Source organism: Prionailurus viverrinus, chromosome E2 (genome assembly GCF_022837055.1).
Source record: "Prionailurus viverrinus isolate Anna chromosome E2, UM_Priviv_1.0, whole genome shotgun sequence".
Taxonomy (NCBI): domain Eukaryota; kingdom Metazoa; phylum Chordata; class Mammalia; order Carnivora; family Felidae; genus Prionailurus; species Prionailurus viverrinus.
Window position 1 is genome coordinate 37906794 of NC_062575.1, and position 15748 is coordinate 37922541.

A 15748-nucleotide genomic window follows, 5' to 3' on the forward strand; every position below is an offset into this window, starting at 1 on the left:
TTCTTCATGGCTATACTTGATTTAATTAAAATCATACCTGGCACAATGCCTCTGAGCCCCTAGCAATGTATCTTCCATAAAGGTCCTTTCTTATAGTTATAAAATAAGGAGTATTTTTAGTAAGGTTACATTCTTCACTATGTGGGTGTGAAAGAAAATAGCCCTCAGTCCATCTGACTTTTTAATATGCTGTTAATGTGTAATTCATTACATGAGACCTTTATATGTGAAGTTCTCTCTATATTCTAACATTTGCTAAATACTTACTTATACCAGGTACTGTGCTAAATGTTTTATATGTATCAGCTCAGATACACCTCCAAATTATTCTATGAAGTAGACACCATTTTTAGTCCTACTTATAGATGAGGCATGAAGAAGTTAATTAATTTTCTCAAGGTTCCATAGGTAGTTAAGTGGCTGTAAACTCAGGGAGTCTGATTCAAGAGTTTGTTGTCTAGTGAGCATCATTATGGTTCAGCACATGGCCTTTTTCTTCTAGAGTAGACAGTTTTTAGCATAGCAATGACTCCCCCAAACTGATGACAAGGGCAACCTGAATGCATATAAAAAGAAATATTTATTAACTCAGGCTGTACCATATACTGATTTAATCAAACAAGAAATTTACACAAAAACCTAAGTAAAATCCATAGTACTCCATTCAGACCTGAATTTTATATTGATAGGACAGGAGAATGTCTTTTGCTTAAAACAAAAGAGCAAAATGGCTCCAATTCCATTTTGTAGGAATGCAGACCTGTGGGGAGCCAAAGCCATGCCAACCAGGCACTGTGCCTGACCTAATGAATTTGTCGCCCATGTCACCGGCCAGTTTGCTTCCAAGAACTCAGCCCCAGCACTGACTTCTTTGCTTTTAAGGCAATAGTCTTCGGATCCTTGTTATAAGAGTTCAAATAAAATTCCAAAGCCCTCACATCTTCATTGAGGTGGCAGATGTACTATTAGTTTGCAGCCAATGGCAGTCTGGAAGCTGAAATCACTCTGCTATAACCTTTTGTGCTTTGGCAGCATTTTCCAAAATTTTCCTTTTCCATTCTTCATAATCCTGTGTCAGATCTTCATCTTTCTGCAGTTTATGTGGCCTGTCTACTACCTTCTCTGTTTCTATGAGAGAAAATTTTCAAAAGTGTTTCAAAATTCTTACAAGTAAAAAAAAAGTAACCTTGTTTCAAATATCTTATTAATTAAAAAATATGGAATATAATGCTGAAAACTGGAAACAGTAGCTAACACATTAGTTTTTTGCTCTTTTACTCCATGCACCTCACAACATCCTTAAAATAGTTAACATTTATCAAGCACCTATCTTGTGCTTCAAGACACTGAACCAAGAACTTCAATGGCATTATCTCATTCAACCCTCACCATAATTCTATGAAGTGGGTGCTAATATTAACCGCAAAAGATTAGAAAATTCAGGCTTACAGAAATAAGTGACTTTCCTAAAGTTCTAGAGTCAGTGGGTATTAAAGCAGGATGTGAACCTAAGCCGTTTGGCTTCAGATAGGTTCTTACATAATATTTCTATTAACTTCTTTAAATGACTACTTGGAAAAGTGGTCTTATCAAATAAATGATTGTTAGAATTTATTTAAAACCTGACTCTTATCAGGCAAGCAGCTAAAGCAGCACAGGACTATTCACTGCATTAAACTCACTGTACACTAATCCCACTGCACTAATTTCAAAGCTTGTCCAGTGTTAATACAACTTACCTTTTGCTGGAGGTTCAACCATTGTCTTCTTTTTCTTCTGTGGTGGAGTAGCTGAATCTCCAGCTTCTCCTTTAAGGGAAAAAACGTGTTACCTACTAACTAAATTTTCTCCTATTCTTAATTTTACTCGTTGGGCACATTTTGGATTACAAATAAAAATTAGATACTTTGACCAAATACTAGGATAAGGAGAAGGCACATGATCTTGCCCTTCTCTTTTCTTTAGTTTCTCTTGTCGGACTTGAGAATCTTTTCTATTCTAGCTTATGTATATGGAGGCTAGCATTTAACATTGGAGCATGTTAACAGAAAATCTATTTTTCAGGCATGGAGTCATATAATCACAGGTGTTTTAAAGGTCATTATGCTACTTTATTTGAAAAACCAAATAATTTCTCACTAAAAACTTAGCTGGTCCACATTAAATACAGAATTCAGAAAGCAGCCATTTTGCAAGTTTGAAAATATTAGGCTTTTACCAGTAAGTTTACATTTTCAAATAACACATTCTTGAAATATAGAATGAATACTCACTGTCAGCCTGCCGCCCAATCTTCTCTAATTGTTTACACAGTCGATCAAATATGGCTTTTTTCACACCAGATGTGGCTACCATTTTATTTTTATCCACCTTTAGCTTTAACACCCTATAAAAGAGTTTAATAAATTACTATTTTTAAGACCAGTATAGCTATCTCTGGCCAACCATATTATCAACTTATTTCCTTTCCACTCATGCTTTATGTTTAGTTTTCCTTTTATTCCAAACATACATTATTAGCTATAATCATGTAAATTTGCCTTTTAAAACTACTTATTTAGGGGCGCCTGGGTGGCGCAGTCGGTTGAGCGTCCGACTTCAGCCAGGTCACGATCTCGCGGTCCGTGAGTTCGAGCCCCGCGTCGGGCTCTGGGCTGATGGCTCAGAGCCTGGAGCCTGTTTCCGATTCTGTGTCTCCCTCTCTCTCTGCCCCTCCCCCGTTCATGCTCTGTCTCTCTCTGTCCCAAAAATAAATAAACATTGAAAAAAAAAAAAAAAATTTAAAAAAAAAACTACTTATTTAGTTGTTTGTTGGACTGACAGTTAAAATATAATGGGATCTGTTATGTAACAAAAGGGGCACACAGGGGCACCTGGGTGGCTCAGTTGGTTGGGCATACGACTTTGGCTCAGGTCATGATCTCACAGCTCATGGGTTCAAGCCCTGCATCAGGCTCTGTGCTGACAGGTCAGAGCCTGGAACCTTCTTTGGATTCTGTCACAGTTTCTCTCTGCCCCTCCCCACTCTCTCTCTCAACAATAAAAAAAATTAAAAAAAGGGGGCACACAGAAGACATCTGTATAGTGCTTCATGCCTTGAAGAACTCTCAGTGAATCTCAGATGTTACTAATTTGCTGAATGACAATCATAGCATTTTTAAGTGTTCAACTCACTTTAACCCACGATACTTATGTTTATACTATAGGAAGATAAATCACTTTCACTTCCCCAATTACCAATCACCTTCCTAATTACCAGTCCACAACAACTACCAGTGAAATATACAAGAGACTTCTTGTTTAGGATAAATCTAGTCACACCTTTGTTTGCTCAGTGTCATTTGGTTTCAAAAGTAGGGTTAGTTGTTAATATTGTTTTTTGTAACAGCCGCCATACTCTTTCTCCACATACACATATCTTTGTTGAAATAAAAGGACATTTTCTATGAATGCCAATTAATCATTCTAGGTCTGTAGCTAATAGAACTAAACAACCAAATTAGAGGCTGGGTAGTAAGAAACCATCTTTACAGGACAACTATATTTTGTTTTATAAGGAGTTTCCCAGCAAGATAAAATAAGACAACTTTAGACAAAGATAACAGGAGTATTTCCAAGGTACCATTTCAGTATGCACAAAAATAACCCCAAATTTTAAAATTCAGATGTAAAAATTCATCACTGGTGTTTTCTAAATTATTTGAAAAACAGCTGCAATTGGTACTTAAAAAAGACAGGACTGGAATAATCATCAACCAGTTTTAATGACAGATTTCATTACTCTTAAAGGTAGACCCTGGGGGTGCCTGGCTGGCTAAGTCAGAAGAACATATGACTCTTGATCTTGGGGTTGTGAGTTTCAGCCCCACGTCAGGTGTACAGATTACAAAAGAAAATAAAAAACTTAAAAAAGAAAACCCTTAAAAAAATAAAAAGAAAATAAATAAAACATGGACCCTTGGCAAGCAGACTACTGGCAATAGTGATCCAAATTGTCAGATATATTGTAGGCTAAACAGAATCTGGTCACTTGGCCACTATTCCTAATATTATTTATATGGGAAAATATGCTCTGGGTTGAAATAAACTGAATTAGAAGTCTTCTTTGGGAATGAGAAATCTCTTTGTGAACTGTGGACTTTTCCCAATATTAAAAGGCACACTTACTTGCATGCTGAAAGTAGTGCAGCAGTGGTGAAAAGTGGCCTGGATAAGTCGAGATCCAACTGCTGTGTTTGTGGAAGACTGGACTCATAGCTAAGGGAAAGCAGTGTTTGCAGAATTATTTGTTAAAAAATACTATTTCAAAGGGACTGAAAATGCATATGAGAACTTACTAAGCCATTTAAATGCATGAGCTCTACATCATGTCACCTTACCATATTAGTTATTTTTTAAGACTGAAAATAGGACATTAGATAATTCTGCCTTTTGTATCAGTATAAATTTTCAGTTAAGACTCTTTATGCTTCTTACCTTTGCAATATCTTTGAAGCCATGTTCACTGCTTCTGTACAGCTAAATTGTACAGCTAGGTCTCTTATTCCAATATTTGAATTCAGGCCCAGTAAACACTCAAAAGATTTAAGACGGCTCTGATACATCTTCTTGTTCAAACCAGAAAGTTTAATTAAATAAACCTTTAAAAGAAAAAAATGCATGAATCATAAAAATTGTAATCATAATCATTCTATATTGGTGCCCTTAAACGTTTGTTTAGTAGGTCACCTTTTCAAAATTAATTAATTCTGTGACAACTGACTCTATCTAAACATTTAGCTTCATTTAGTCAAAAGTCAGTAATCATGTCAGGCAGAATTGAGTACTGCTTTCAAGGAGCTCACACTTTAGAAAGACAGTCATGCATAAGCACAGGTAATTTTTAAAAACAACATAGTGTTACTACAGCCATGCTGTGAATAAAAAAACAAAGGAGACACCCGTTTTTCAACAAAAGTCACAATGTGCAATTTAGTGGGAAAAGGATGGAGGGAAGTAGTGGGAGTGGGGGTGGGAAGGATGATTGTGTGGAGGAGGGAGAGGAGAGGCTAACTGGGAAACAGGAGGATCAACAACTGAGGGAAACCAACTACACCTGGGAAAGTCAAGGAAAGTTTCATGAAGGATGTAACAGCAAGGCAGGGTCATGGAAGACCTTGCCAGAAAAGAAATGCATGTTAAAAAAAAAAAAAAAGGTTGTTGCTTTACAAAGATGTAAGTCATTAAAGTGCATAGTCTGTTAAGTAAATAGTGTAGCTTGAGGTTAGTATTTAAGACAGGCTGGAGAGTTTGACAGTAATGGGGAGCCAATGTCACCATTTGATGAGTATATCATTATGTGATATATACTGTGTTAAGTGTGTTACATACAGTATATGGTTTAATCCTCACAATAATCCAGCGAAATGGATATTCTTATCCCCACTTCATGAATGAGGAAACTGCAAGCTCACAGAGCTAGTAACTGGTGGTACTGAGATTTGGTCTCAACATCTAACTCTTCCTGACTCCTAGCTTGTGCTCTCAACCACTGTGATACTGGAAGAAAAATACACATGGGTTTTAAAGCATGCGCTTTAGGAGGATGCTAGCAACTGCATGAAAGATGGTCTTGAGTAAAGAAAGAGGCAGCCAAGGAAACTAGATGGTAAAGAGTAAAGGGAATTTTCTTCAACTTGACAAAAATGGTCTTGAAGTTTATCTAGAATAATCTTATCTAATAGCCAGGAAAATTCTAAAAAACAAGAGTTTAGTTAGAGTCTACTCTTTCCAATCAGAAATTAAAACATGATTAAGTTTCAGTGTTGCAGAGGATTATTTAGACATTCAGTGGGACCTACTTACCCTGTCCAAGGGGCACTTCATACAGGAAGCTGCAAGATCCAGGCACATGACTGCATTGCTGGTTTCTGTGGTATGTGCAGACAGGGCATTACAGTTCACCTGGGACAGTCGCAAGTACTCCTCTGCTTTCCTGGTTATAAAGGCAACATGCTCACTAAGACTCTTTTCCAGAAGTTTGTCCAACACTTTGGTAAACAATAAATACAGCCTGGTGGACTTCGTTCTGGGCCTAACTCCTGTGCAAGTTTATGTGGGGGTGGGAGACAAGGTTCTGTAAGACAGAATCAGCCCTGACCTCAGACACCACTGTGCTTAAGTACTTCTAAGCAAAAGTAAGTTCTTCAATTTCTTAAAAACAAACAAACAAACAGACAAACATACAAAAAAAACCCAACTTCTTTCATCCTTCCATTACTGGGACAAACATGAACTATTGCAGAGGCTGGCAGTTATACCAGGGTTCCTTCTTTTTACCCCTTCCTCTAAATCAGTGATTCTCAAATTTTAATGTACAAGACAATCACCTTGAGCTTGTGAAAACAGATTGCTGGGTCCCATCCTCGGGGTTTCTGATCAGTAGGCCTGAAATGGGACCCGAGAATTTGCATTTCTTTTTTTTTATTTTTTTTTTTTTAAGAATTTTTTTTAAATTTTTTTTTCAACGTTTTTATTTATTTTTGGGACAGACAGAGACAGAGCATGAACAGCGGAGGGGCAGAGAGAGAGGGAGACACAGAATCGGAAACAAGCTCCAGGCTCTGAGCCATCAGCCCAGAGCCCGAAGCGGGGCTCGAACTCACGGACTGCGAGATCGTGACCTGGCTGAAGTCGGACGCTTAACCGACTGCGCCACCCAGGCGCCCCGAGAATTTGCATTTCTAAGGAGTGCCAAGATGATACTGATGTTGCTGGTCCAGGAACCACACTTTGAGAATGGCTGTTCTAAACGATTACTGAATTCAAGAGGTCTTACTTCAACTCTTAAGAAGTGCTTTCCTTTCTCTCCCTCAATTGAGCGCCAAAGCATCGGGCCTTCTCTTGCTCTCCACGCTTCAGCCACAACAGCTTTATTTCTAACCCTGGATTATGCAAAGTGATTTTTTGTGCCGCTCTTCCCACATCTTCCGATAGCTGGCACCTTCTATCAATCTGGTCTCAGCAAAAGTGGCAGCCCCTCCAAGGCCTTTCTAGGATTTGTTTTTTTAATGAAAAGCAAACGCCAGGGCGCGCTCTGTGCTCCTCCCTCCCCCGCTTCCGGCACATCACCCAGTTTAGTTTTCTCCCTAGTTCTGTCATAGACAGTAACCTCAATGGAGGTCTGTGTGGCTCACCACTGTAAAGAGACCCTCAATAAGCATCTGTGGAACGACCTAAGTTCTCCGGCTTTTCCCTTCCCACCGATACAGCTGTTCCTAAAGACATCTGCAATTGTCCCTTCTCGCCGGCTCATAAAAGCCCACTCTGCTGGCAAGTTTTTCCTGAGACAGGGCCTAATCCCACCCACTTCCGGCGTTCCCCCCCCACTCCAGCACTGCCTGACGCGCGGGAATGACTCCGACCTCGCCTGAGGGAAGTCTAAGGCCCGCTGAGGCGTGCACCGCCAAACCCACCTTAGCACTACTGGCTCGGCGATACCCAAGCGCGGTGCTAAACGCCGGATCAGCCCCGATTCCATGGCGCGAACTAATCTCGCGAACAGCTGCTACACGATGAAACCCGCGCGCAAACGCCGCGCCAGCCAGTGACGGCCAGGCCCCACCCCTCTAACTGCATCTGGATTGGCTGGGACAAGAAGTTGAGACCGTTCCACAAATCAAGCCTAGTCTTCCTTTTGCGCATGCGCAACGGGACTGCACGACCCTGGACAGGTGAACTTGGACCGGCAGCTCCCACTTCTTCCATTCCTTCCGTCTTGACAAACTACTCAAACGACACCTTTACTTCCTGCTGTCTCGGCGGCAGGAGCCGCCGAGAGATTCCCCGCTACAGTGCACCTCCCCGCCCTCTCTCACACACTGTGGAGGGACAGGCTAGAACCCAGGTCCGTCAGTCCCTGGATAAGTGGCAGGAGCCAATAAACACGCGAGACTTGAGTTCCTAGAAGCGGGCCAATCGAGGAGCCGCCTGCAGGGTCCGGGGGCGGGGCTAAGGAGGGCGGGGTTTGGAGAGGCCGCAGCGTCACCTGACCGCAGGAGGCTTCGCGCGGGGTGGGTGCTGCTTGCTGCAGGCTTTGGGGAGTCGCCATGGTAAGTGTTGAGGGGCGGCGGGCCCCGGGCGGACCCTTCTTTCAACCTCTGTGCTCTCCCACCGCCCTGGAGCCTTGCGGGCGGAGTTGGGGCTCTGCAGCCTGATCGGGGCTAAGACCAGCCCGGCTTGGCCTGCGGGATGAGGACAGGCCGGGGAAGGCCGCAGGCGGGCAGATCCGAGATCGGGGTGGGCGGCGGCTCCTGGTCGCGACGGTTGCTCTGGAATGGGGTAGCCTTTTCGAGGGGGTGTCTCGGCCTGTAGGCTCTGAGGTCCATGAAGGCCTGCTGCCACCTCTTGAGTGGAGTCGGCCACCGCCGCGCCTTGAGGGGAATACCGGGTCTAAGCGTCAGGCTGAGTCGGGGGCGTGCAGTGGGCCTGAGACTCCGAGGTGGCGTAGGGATCCGCCCAGAGATTGCTCTGTCGCTGGCGTGCGTTTCCACCTTTGTGCCTGGTAGTGCTCTGTTGTCCCCACGCCCTTTTCTTGTACAAGAAATACCTACCGGAGGGGCCAAGTGGTGTCTTGGCCTTTTTCGGCCTCATAGCCCCCTTCCACTGCTGTGTTTGTCAGCGATTTCTAGGGACTCATGTGAATTTCCTGGAAGGACTCTTGCTATCTGATATCCATTAAGTAGGACAGAAAGGAGACTTCTTGTTTCCTTTAATGTTTGTTTATCCGGTACCTTGGCTATATTACATGTCTTCTCATTGATGAAATCTAAGTATTTTATTTGCTGGAAGTAGGCATTCATTCTTGTTAGCTCCTCTTCGTGGTGGCAGCAAATCGTGATGTGGCTGTTGGCCTGTAAACTTGAACTTCCTCAAAATGTAAATCCATGTGCCTAGTTTCCACAAAGGCAAGTTGTCACTTGCATTTTATTAGCTTTTGACATAATCTGCAGTGTATAAACCATGTTTTGGGGGTGTTGGTGTATTCTATGTAATATTAGTGATCTCATTATTCAGTTCACGTAGACAGGCTTTTATAAACCTCTAAGCCTGGAAACAGACTTCACTTTAAATGTGTTAATGCCAGAAAGCAGGATTAAATGTTTGACATACTACTTTCATATAATATATTGCCGTACAAGATGATTTTGTTTATTTATCAGAATTTTTACAATAGAGAACTGATGTAAGGACGATATAAAAATTTAGCGAGGATGTGTCAGTTTCTCAACATTTATGGATTGATATGTACAGTGTTTTGTAATGGAAAGCACTTAATTAAGGATCTGCTGTACACCTCAGTTCTGTACTGGGTGAACCAGTTTGAAGCAGTGAGCTGGACACACGGTCCTGTCCTCATGGACATTTTTGGGAAAGGAAACTTGGCTGTTAGTCTTGTCACAGTCAGTGTTTCTATGAATTGGGCGAGTCATTCATTCTTCTTTGAGTCTCACTGAAAACAGCTGTTGGCTTCTTTGGCTCTTCCCCGTCCTAAAATTCTGGGATACAGTTCAATTCAAGCATATTGTATGCCTGCTAATGTCAGTGCTAGGCACTGGAAACAAACATGGTCCTTACCGTCCAAGAGCTTAAGAGTGTCTAACAGGGAAGATATGCTTATGGAACTTAATGTAATATAGTCTTTACAGTCTTTATTAGCACTGTCAACTCAGCGTTGTGGGGTCATAGAGGGAGAGAGTTCTGCTTCAGGAGCCTGAAAAAGACTATAGAAAGTGACATGTGAACTGAGACAGTGAGTAAGGTAAGCAGAAATTCTCCAGGTGGAGGAGAAAGAGCATTGCCAATAGGTGAAGCTGAGAGAAGTGAATGCTCATGGTGTGTACCAACATAGAATTCCTGGAGAAATTTATTGGTAAATGAAGTTGGAGCCAGTTTAGTGTTCAAATTGTATTTTGAAGTTCCCAAGCCCTCATCATCCTTAATGCTCTGTACTTCAGTTGTAATGTTGTGAAAGGAAAAGAAAGGGAAGGGAAGGAAAGAAAGCAAAGGAAAACAAAAGAAAATACAAAATTTCTGATTTTGAGAAAAATCAAATAGTGCTTTCACTAAATATGATGAAATTCTGTATCTTTGTGAGAGTGGTTATTTTCACTTTACAGTTGATTTGCATTGTGTTAGGATTACATCTACAGCATATCAGTGAAAAAATGGACCAGTAAATAAGTGGCTAGGATGGGTGGAGATAATTGCTTGTATCTGATGGTGGTATAATAATAATAACACTTAAAAAGTGCTTATTACTAAGTGCTAGGCATGTTCTGAGCTCTGTGTCATTTCATTTATTCCTCATAATAGTATAAGTACTCTTACTGTTCCTGTTTGATAGAAGAGGAAATGAATGCACATTGTTTGAATGGAGAGTAATTTTATAAGTGATCCGTTCATAATGGATCACTTTCTCTGCCTTTCTCTGAACCGTGTAATTGTATAGACTTAGGAGGACTGTTTGGCCTGGGTCTCAAGCTAAAGTGAGCCTAGTCACAAATGTTAATTTGATCTTAATTCTTTAGTGTTTCCATTTTTCTCTGACCCATGTAACTGCTAAGTATAGAGTCATTTGTAAATGAGGAACCACTTCTGTAAGTGAGGAGACATTGATTACCTGGCTCATGTTTAATGAGAGCATGTTCGTAACAGTTCTTACTGTTCTTGCTGTATGTGACACTTCCCAGGGAGGGCATCAAGACACTCCCTTAGAATAGCCATATTATGGCTACATTTGTATAATAACTACATTGTCCTGGGAGTAATATCTAAAAATACATTTCTTTATTACAGCTTTAGTTTTTCATTTGTAGCCTACTTTGTAATAAGGGTGTAATTTTCTACATTTTGTATTTATGTTTCTATTTTAAACCCAGTTGATACAAAATAGAAGAATTTTGCTAAAGTTTTATTTATAAATCACTGAATCTATTTAGTTCTATACAAATATTTCTACAATTGTAGTCTCTTTGTAACCAGTTATATTTGCTATATTAAAGTAGTTTTATACAGAATAGCCAAAAGGTGGAAGCAACCCAAGTGTCCCATCAATAGAATGAATAGATAAACAAAATGTGGTATATACATATGATGGAATATTATTCAGCCTTGAAAGGAAAGGAAATTCTGACACATGCTACAACATGGTTGAACCTTGAAAACATGCTAAGTTGAAATGGCCAGATACAAAAGTGTATGATTCTACTTATATGAGGTGCCTAGAGAAGTCAGACTCAAGAGAAAGTAAAATGGTGGTTTCCTGGCATGGAGTGGAGAATGGGGAATAATTTTATGGGTAGAGAGTTTCCCTTGGGAAAGATAAAAGGCTGTTGGAGATGGATGGTTGGTGATGACTGTGCAACAGTGTGAATGTACTTAATGCCACTGAACTGTACAATTAAAAATGGTTAACATGGCAAATTTTGTATTTTACCACAATAAAAAATAATTATAAAAATTTCTTGATGTATAAATATTTATCTCTAAGTTGATCATCTGAATGTAATGAAATCTGTTGATTCTAATAATTGTTAAATCTATTCCATCTAGAGATAAAGAGCCAAAAAAAAAAAATCCAAACTATAGTTTGATGTCACTGAAGTTCTCAGAGGACTAGCCCAGGATGAATAGCGAATTTCATTAAGTCAGAATCCTCAGATGCTGGTGTTGTCTTTGCCTCTGAGACCAACATTTAACACTAATAGTTCTGCTGTGTAAATTAATGTTCCCTTTAAGTTTAGTTTAAAAGACATAACTTTTTCTTTGAAATTTGTGTATGCTTGTGAAGAAGTGTGGTCATAGGGAAGCACAGGTTACTAGAGTTTGCCATGGGAAAAAGATAGAGACACTTAGCATTTCTTGTTATTAGCTTTCCCCTCTTTACAAAATTAGACCAAGAGAAAACTTTCCACTTTTATAAGTGATTATAATTCAGAAATGGGCTTTATGTGGTTTTTGTTACTCTCAAATTCATTGTTGTTTTGATTGTCAGATATTGGAACAAACCAGATTAAACTTTCACGTTTATGTGTAAGTCTTTGCTGCCTTCCTTTCCATCTTATTGTGTAAGAGGGATTTTATCTTTGGTTATTTTTTTTTATTAAGGTGAAATTTATATAACATAAGATTAGCCATTTTAAAGTGAACAAGTTAGTGACATTTAGTACATTTGCAGTATTGTGCAACTATTTCTGTCCAGTTCCAAAACATTTTTATCACTCCCAAAGGAAACCCTATACTCATTAAGCAGTTATTCCCTGAGTCTCTCTTCTGGTAACCACCAGTGTACTTTTTTTTTTTCTTAATGTTTATTTTTTACCAGTGAGCAGAGATGCACATGTGTGTGCGCCTGAGTGGGAGAGGGACAGAGGGAGGCAGACAGAGGCTCGGAAGTGGTGCAGGGAGCCCTACGCAGGGCTTGAACTCACGAACCATGAGATAATGACCTGAGCCAAAGTTGGAAGCTTAACCAACTGAGCCTCCCAGGCGCCCCTCTACTTTCCGTTTCTATGGATGATTTGCCTATTCTGGATATTTTATATGAATGGACTCATACAATATGTGGTCTCTTTTCTGTCTGGCTTCTTTCACTTAGCAAGATGTTTTTTAGTTTCATTCGTGTCACATATATCACTACTTTGTTCCTTTTCATGACTGAATAATATTCCAGTTTACATGTTTATGTATATGTGTATACCAGAACTTAACTATTCATCTATTGATTCTTTAGTCATTTTTTTAATTAAACATGTAATCTGAACATTCTAAAACCAACTCATTCTTTCCTACAGTGAACATTTGTGAATATCACATAACCTAAAAAAAATGACCATCATTTATAATTGCAGTACAGTGCATTTATAGAGTGTAGAGGTGTAAACACGTTTACACAGCATAAAGGAGGGTGTAGTTAATTCTGCTTGACAGGTAAATCTAATTAATTTTGCAAATAAGGTTTTGCTGGTAACAAACTGAAGAGTACATAATATTTTGTCCATTATAACTATAGATTTTTCTATTTGAAATGGTAAGGTAGGTACTTGAGAGTACTCCTATGGTCTTCTACATCAGTCACTAATATTAGTTTCAGTTATTTTATTTCTAAGCTTTTTAGTTCCTTGTTCTATATTGCCTGAAAAGGTCAGTGTTCCATAAACTGGCTTCTTGATCTAAGAATAGACTAAAATGCAGATGAAAAGTAGTATGGAGAAAAAAAGAGGCTTTTAGAGATTTGGGTTACACTATACCTATCACAAAGACTAGATTGATTGGATGGCTGTGTTCGGGTTGGATTTAAACTAACACCACATGTTTTTTGAGGCCAACCTGCTAACAAGTATGTTGAATCAGTTTCTGAGAGAGAAGAAATTCTGTATACATTACTGTTCCCCTTTGGCATTATTTTGCTGTTAACTTAGATGACTGGGTTCAATAGTTGTCAAAAATAGATAAATGGGCTTGAGATCTAGAACTGGAATGAGCTTATATGAAAGCTTTGGAAAAGGGCTATGGCTAGAGCTATGGAAATAACAGATTTTTATTTTTTTATTTTAATTTTATTTATTTTTAAAAGTTTATTTAGAGAGAGGGAGAGAAGTGCGCAAGCACATGGGTGTAGGGGGGAGGAGGAGGAGGGGAGGGTGGGGGGGGGAGAGAGAGAGAGAGAATGAATATGAATCCTATGCAGGCTCCACCCATGTGGGGCTGGATCCCATGAACTGCAAGATCATGACCTGAGTGAAAATCAGGTGGCTTAACCCACTGAGCCACCCAGGCACCCCAGAAATAACAGATTTTTTAGAGGAGAGTGCTAATGGGACATTAATGGAAATATTTTTTATTTTTCAGCCTACAACACAGCAGTCACCTCAGGATGAGCAGGAAAAGCTCTTGGATGAAGCCATCCAGGCTGTGAAGGTCCAGTCATTCCAGATGAAGAGATGCCTGGTAAGAATGTCAATATGAAAGCAGAATTTCAATCTGGGTTTTCTTAAGTCCTATAGCATCACTTCTTCTGTCTTTATCCCACGTCCCTCAAGCACTGTGTGGAGCAATTCCAACAGAGAGCCCTGTTTACTTGCATTTGCATTTATGATTTGGAATTGTCTCTTCTCTACCAGAATGTAAGCTCCAGGAGGACAAGAAACCCTATCATCTATTTACACATAGTGTTGATCTACATACCAATATCTGACCTTAGTTACTAGCCTCATTGATTCTATATCTCAAATCTGAGGAGTACTTGACATATAATGGGTGCTTAATAAATATTTGTTGAGCAAATATATTTAAAAGCTTTCAGTTTGGATTATTCAGCTTTTTTTCTATCTTGAAGACTTTTTGTTTCTATCCTGAATAGATACGTATTTTTTGCAGCAACCAACTTGAAAATTATCCTTACACCAGTTTCTGTGTTTTCATATTCTAAAAGACAGGGTAGGAGGTAATCTGTATAGAAACTATGGATTCTCTGCATTAAAATTTATGAAATGGAACCAAAGAGGCCGGTACCTCAAGTTATAAGTTGCCCTGATGATGATGATGATGATGATAATACCTTATCTTTGTAAAGTGTCTTATAGTTTCTAAAGCTTAGCAATATGCCATTTTAACCAATTATACCTACTGTATTTTTTTCTTACAAAAAAGTGTGTTGGAATGGAGAAGACGGGTGGGTATGGAACTTGGTATTGCTTGCTTCTGTTTTTTCTGAGTCTGAATATTGCTTTCTGTATCTGCAGGCATTTTTTGTATTTATGTGTTCAGTGGACACATGGGCATTGTGAGGAGGAAAACATACTTAAAAGGATAGTCATTTCATACATATCTGAAGAGTCTTTACTTGTGGCAAAGCCATTATCAGGATAATATCTTGCTTTAAAAGAATTAGTATGCCAGCCCTCTTGATTGTAGGAAATGTGAATTAATGGAGCTAGTTTCATAGTCACTAGGGGTTGAAAAGATTAGAGTTATGCCAGGAAGTTTGCAGTCCTAGTTACAGATGACTTGCTAATAAGCTTTGCAGTCCTGATGAACCATGAATCTTTTTCTTTCAGTAGAGAGAATGTAAAGTGAAACTAACCTGATTTGCATGTGATTAAAATAATTTAAGTACTACATACTGTATAACAAATCCAAGTTAAATGAAAGCTTTCTCATTAGTTCTCTTGGTATTTCTGTAGGACAAAAACAAGCTTATGGATGCTCTGAAACATGCTTCTAATATGCTTGGTGAACTCCGGACTTCTATGTTATCACCAAAGAGCTACTATGAACTTTGTATCTTTTGAATGTTGAAGATTGAACATTTTCATCATACTTTTTTTCTTGATAAGGCCATATTTTGTTTGTTCCTTATAATGTTTTTCTGGTTTTACGTTATTTTTCATTGTCTTAACCAAATAGTACTCCATGGAAATTTTGTGAGAAAAAGAAAAACTGAATATCAGAAACCCTTTTTCTATGCCTAAACTTCTTTAAATAGGTTGTTGCAGTTTCCAGTCCTTTCATGAAGGATATTGAAGCTATTAGGCAGTTGGTTCTTTAATGCTTAGATTTTGTTATGCAGTATTCAGAAGTGGAAAGGAATTCAATGCTTTGCCATTTTAAAACCCTCTAGTAGTATGTTAGGCAATCCTTGTTTATACCCCTTTGCTTTACCAGACTATCTTTAAAAACCCTTATTTTATTTTTTTTCTTTAACATT

General features: G+C 39.2%; 2 protein-coding genes across 4 annotated transcripts in view; one reads left to right on the forward strand and one right to left on the reverse strand.

Annotated features, from left to right (window-relative positions):
- Window positions 1-561: 561 nt before the first annotated feature.
- ORC6 (origin recognition complex subunit 6) lies at window positions 562-7873 on the reverse strand. 3 transcript variants are annotated; one of them, XM_047836043.1, is made up of 7 exons: window positions 7455-7869; window positions 5845-5974; window positions 4477-4640; window positions 4168-4257; window positions 2274-2386; window positions 1740-1808; window positions 562-1128 (listed from the first exon to the last, which is right to left on the reverse strand). In XM_047836043.1, the coding sequence occupies exons 1-7, from the start codon at window positions 7517-7519 to the stop codon at window positions 1001-1003; spliced, it is 759 nt and encodes a 252-aa protein (XP_047691999.1). In that variant the 5' UTR covers window positions 7520-7869; the 3' UTR covers window positions 562-1000. The 3 variants fall into 3 exon arrangements, with proteins under 3 accessions (XP_047691999.1, XP_047692000.1, XP_047692001.1); XM_047836044.1 differs by lacking the exon at window positions 1740-1808 and having other exon boundaries at window positions 7455-7873; XM_047836045.1 differs by lacking the exon at window positions 4168-4257 and having other exon boundaries at window positions 7455-7870.
- A 121-nt stretch (window positions 7874-7994) lies between these two features.
- The window catches only part of VPS35 (VPS35 retromer complex component), a 28470-nt gene continuing 20716 nt past the window's right edge, over window positions 7995-15748 (forward strand). The window contains exons 1-3 of the mRNA XM_047836042.1: window positions 7995-8090; window positions 13891-13989; window positions 15225-15321. Coding sequence (XP_047691998.1) covers window positions 8088-8090; window positions 13891-13989; window positions 15225-15321 — 199 coding nt within the window. The 5' untranslated portion in view covers window positions 7995-8087. The remainder of the gene's footprint in view (window positions 8091-13890; window positions 13990-15224; window positions 15322-15748) is intronic.